Genomic DNA, 3,387 nt, shown 5'->3' on the forward strand with positions numbered 1-3,387 from the left:
AGGGGCAAAAAGCTTATTTATAAAACAGAAGTTGGATGTAGACTTATCGATTACCAGGGGATACAGGGGAGTGGGGTACATTGGAAGATTGACACTGGCATATACACACTACTATGCATAGAACAGATGGAGTAGGAAGTGGCAACCCACTCCAGTGTTCTTGCCTGGAGAATCCCATGGACAGAGGAGCCTGGCAGGCTACATGGGTTTCCAAAGAGTTGGACATGACTGAAACAGTTTAGCATACATAAAACATGTAACTAAAAAACTGCTGTATGGCACAGGGAACTGGACTCAATACTGTTTAATGGTCTATATGACAAAAGAACAAGTGGATATATGTATGCTGCTGCTGCTGCTGCGTTGCTTCAGTCGTGTCCGACTCTGTGCGACCCCATAGACGGCAGCCCACCAGGCTCCCCCGTCCCTGGGATTCTCCAGGCAAGAACACTGGAGTGGGTTGCCATTTCCTTCTCCAGGATATATGTATAACTCATTCATTCTGCTATATACCTGAAACTAATACAATATTGTAAATCAACTATACTGCAATAAAATATAAGAAAGTATAAAGGAAGGCCAGTACCATAGAAACAGCATGTCCTTAAATAAAAAGATGAATGTTTAACATACAATGTTGTTTTTTGTTTTTTTTTTCACTGATAAGCTAAAGGTCCATTTCAAGATGCTTCTTTCTTTAGTATGGTTAATTTGTTTTATTAGTAAGCAAAGCCCTATAAAGGATGGCATCATCTAGTCCTTAGACTCAGATTCATCTTCATCTTGACTAATCTGGAAGTAACAAAGCTCATAAGTCTCCTTGTAAGATGCAACCACAGGAAGCCAATCACGAAGATTGTTCTTTTTAAGGTATTTCTCGGTAAAGTACTTCAGATACCTTTTAGAGAACTGTTTCTCAGAAACGACTATGATTTTATTCTTGAAGTGTTCAATGTGAATGACATTCCTAAGATTTCCAGTCTTTCCATTCACTTTAACCTTCTCCCGCAGAAACTGTTCAACATTTCCAGAATAAAAAATTCCATCTTCTACTGGATGAGTAAACTCCAAATTAAACTTCCAGGTTGACTTTTTAGGCTTCTTATCTTTCTTCTGCGCCATTTTGAAGGCTTGCTGCGTGATTAGAGCCTTTTTTTTTAAGTTGACTTCTTCTTGTAATTTGACGTTACCTGGAATTTGATGAGTATGTTTCATAGACTTAATTGCAAGTTAGGAAAAACAATAGGTACAATGAGACTTAAATGTGTGTACTTTGAGAAGACACGTGTTTATATACTTTCTCAGGTTACTGTTGAAGTATTGATAGCATCTGTGATATGTCTATCACCTGATATATTCAAAACAACGTGGAACAATACTAAAGCTTTAGTGAAATAAGATGGATTTGCTCACATTATGTGTGGATGTGAATAATCATTAATATAGCTAATTCAGAAATTAAAATTCAGGAATTAAATATTTAGGCAATTACTTTTATTAAATGAATAAACATTTTGACAGCTTATCCATTAAAGTAGCTTGCTCAGTTCTTTTACATTTGAGGTGAGGAAACTGAGGCTTCAGTGGATTAAGTTACTTGTCTGAGTTTACGTGAGTTATGAGGGACAGAGTCAGGTCACAGAGTCAGGTCTCCAATCAGGAAATTTTTAAGCAAAATCCAGTTCTTTTTTCTACAACAAGCTTCTTCTTTATTGTGTTTATTATTCTGAGGGGGTGTGTGTGTGTGTGTGTGTGAATGATGACGGTGGCAGTGATTAATGAATATTATATAGTTTTTATAAAGCTATTGAACCTAACACAAAACTTTAATTTAGACACCAACATAGTCAAAATCTTTGCTAAATTTTTCTTTTTAATGTACTTCTAGTTCTTTGCCTAATACTGAACAGCCCTATCCACCAACTTCCCATTGATTTCAAATATCAGAAAAATGGTCCCATTGTTTTATTATTAAAATACACATTGTTATAAGGTCTTATTATTCCTGTTTTCAGTCTGCACAGCTCTTCTGGATTGTTGGTAAGAGATATTATCAATGGAATTTTAGAAGCAGCAAGCTAACATAAATTCTGTATAAGTATATGCAGTAATCTCATGGTTAAGATTATACTAGAAAGGCAATGTAAAAAGTAAAAAAAAAAAACAAAACTAAATCTTTTTTTTTTTTTATATAGTTTCAGGACATAATTTATTTCAAGTGAGGATATCTGGAAAGTTTACTTTCCATAAACTACTCTCAGATGTCTGTGTCTGAGAACTTTGATGATAAGAACTTAGCAATGTAGATACTTATCCTCTGAGTCCTCAGATGGGACGACTGAAGTAAAAAGATCAAATATAGCCCAAAAGAAGTGAGTCTCAATATGCAATTTCACACAATATGCACTTTCAAATTAGTTACTTGTAATATTGTTTTCTTCTCCATTTCTACCAAGAAGCTGATTTGGGATTCATTTATATTCAGTAAACAAAATGAAATCTCTTTCTGTCACTGCTCCTAGCCTCAAAGACTAGAGGAATGCAGCAGAGATTAATGGTCATGATTAACTCCCTACAGGTTGTGGTTTCATGCCCCAGTGATTATTCTGTCATTATTCTGCATGAGATGCAGCTAGAGCCACATATGCTTTCAGCCACAAAGCCAGACAAGACCAAAAGGTCAAGCTACTTAGTAGCTTGATATTGCCTCATTCTGGCATGTATGCTCCTTGCAAAAAACCATTGGGATTATATAATTACCGTATTAACATGGATATATTAGGTTATGTGGTAGGGTCTATTGTGAAGTATAATAGATCAAAATTAAGGAAAGAACCATTTCCTTTATAGCATCCAGTTGTTTAGTGTATTCACAGGATGAATATACTAGACAAGTGGCTTTGATCAATTTAATAAGTAGGTTTTTATTCTAATTTATTTATCTTTTATTGAAAAATAATTGCTTTACAGAATTTTGCTGTTTTCTGTCAAACCTCAACATGAATCAGCCATAGGTGTACACATATCTCCTCCCTTTTGAAACTCCCTCCCATCTCCCTCCCCATTCCAGCCCTCTAGGTTGGTACAGAGTCCCTGTTTGAGTTTCCTGAGCCATGCACTAGATTCTCATTGGCTATCTAATTTAATCAGGAGTAGTTTTGAAACAAGCTCTCACCCCCACACCTCATCTCATTCTCAATCATTCTATTTTGTGAATTGCAGATTTTGAATTTCTGCCCAGTTCTTACATTCCCACTTATTCTATATTTTAGGAAAATGGTACCTTAAGTCTGTCAGTGTCTCTGCTCTTCTCTCTGTTGGCAAGTCAAGCCATAACTTTGAGTTTATCATTCAAAAGAGTAGGTGCTTTTCCTATTACAAAATAGA

The 3,387-nt window shown here is 35.7% G+C and overlaps 1 protein-coding gene across 1 annotated transcript; it reads right to left on the minus strand.

Moving 5' to 3' along the window:
- Window positions 1-753: 753 nt before the first annotated feature.
- LOC128066214 (60S ribosomal protein L22-like 1) lies at window positions 754-1,122 on the minus strand. Its single transcript, XM_052659311.1, has one exon. The coding sequence runs from the start codon at window positions 1,120-1,122 to the stop codon at window positions 754-756; it is 369 nt and encodes a 122-aa protein (XP_052515271.1).
- Between the last annotated feature and the right edge of the window lie 2,265 nt (window positions 1,123-3,387).

The sequence above is a fragment of the Budorcas taxicolor genome, chromosome 20 (genome assembly GCF_023091745.1).
Source record: "Budorcas taxicolor isolate Tak-1 chromosome 20, Takin1.1, whole genome shotgun sequence".
Taxonomy (NCBI): Eukaryota; Metazoa; Chordata; class Mammalia; order Artiodactyla; family Bovidae; genus Budorcas; species Budorcas taxicolor.

Coding starts and splice junctions, on each gene's coding strand:
- LOC128066214 (XM_052659311.1), bottom strand. CDS start 1,122: ATGGCGCAGAAGAAAGATAAGAAGCCTAAAAAGTCAACCTGGAAGTTT.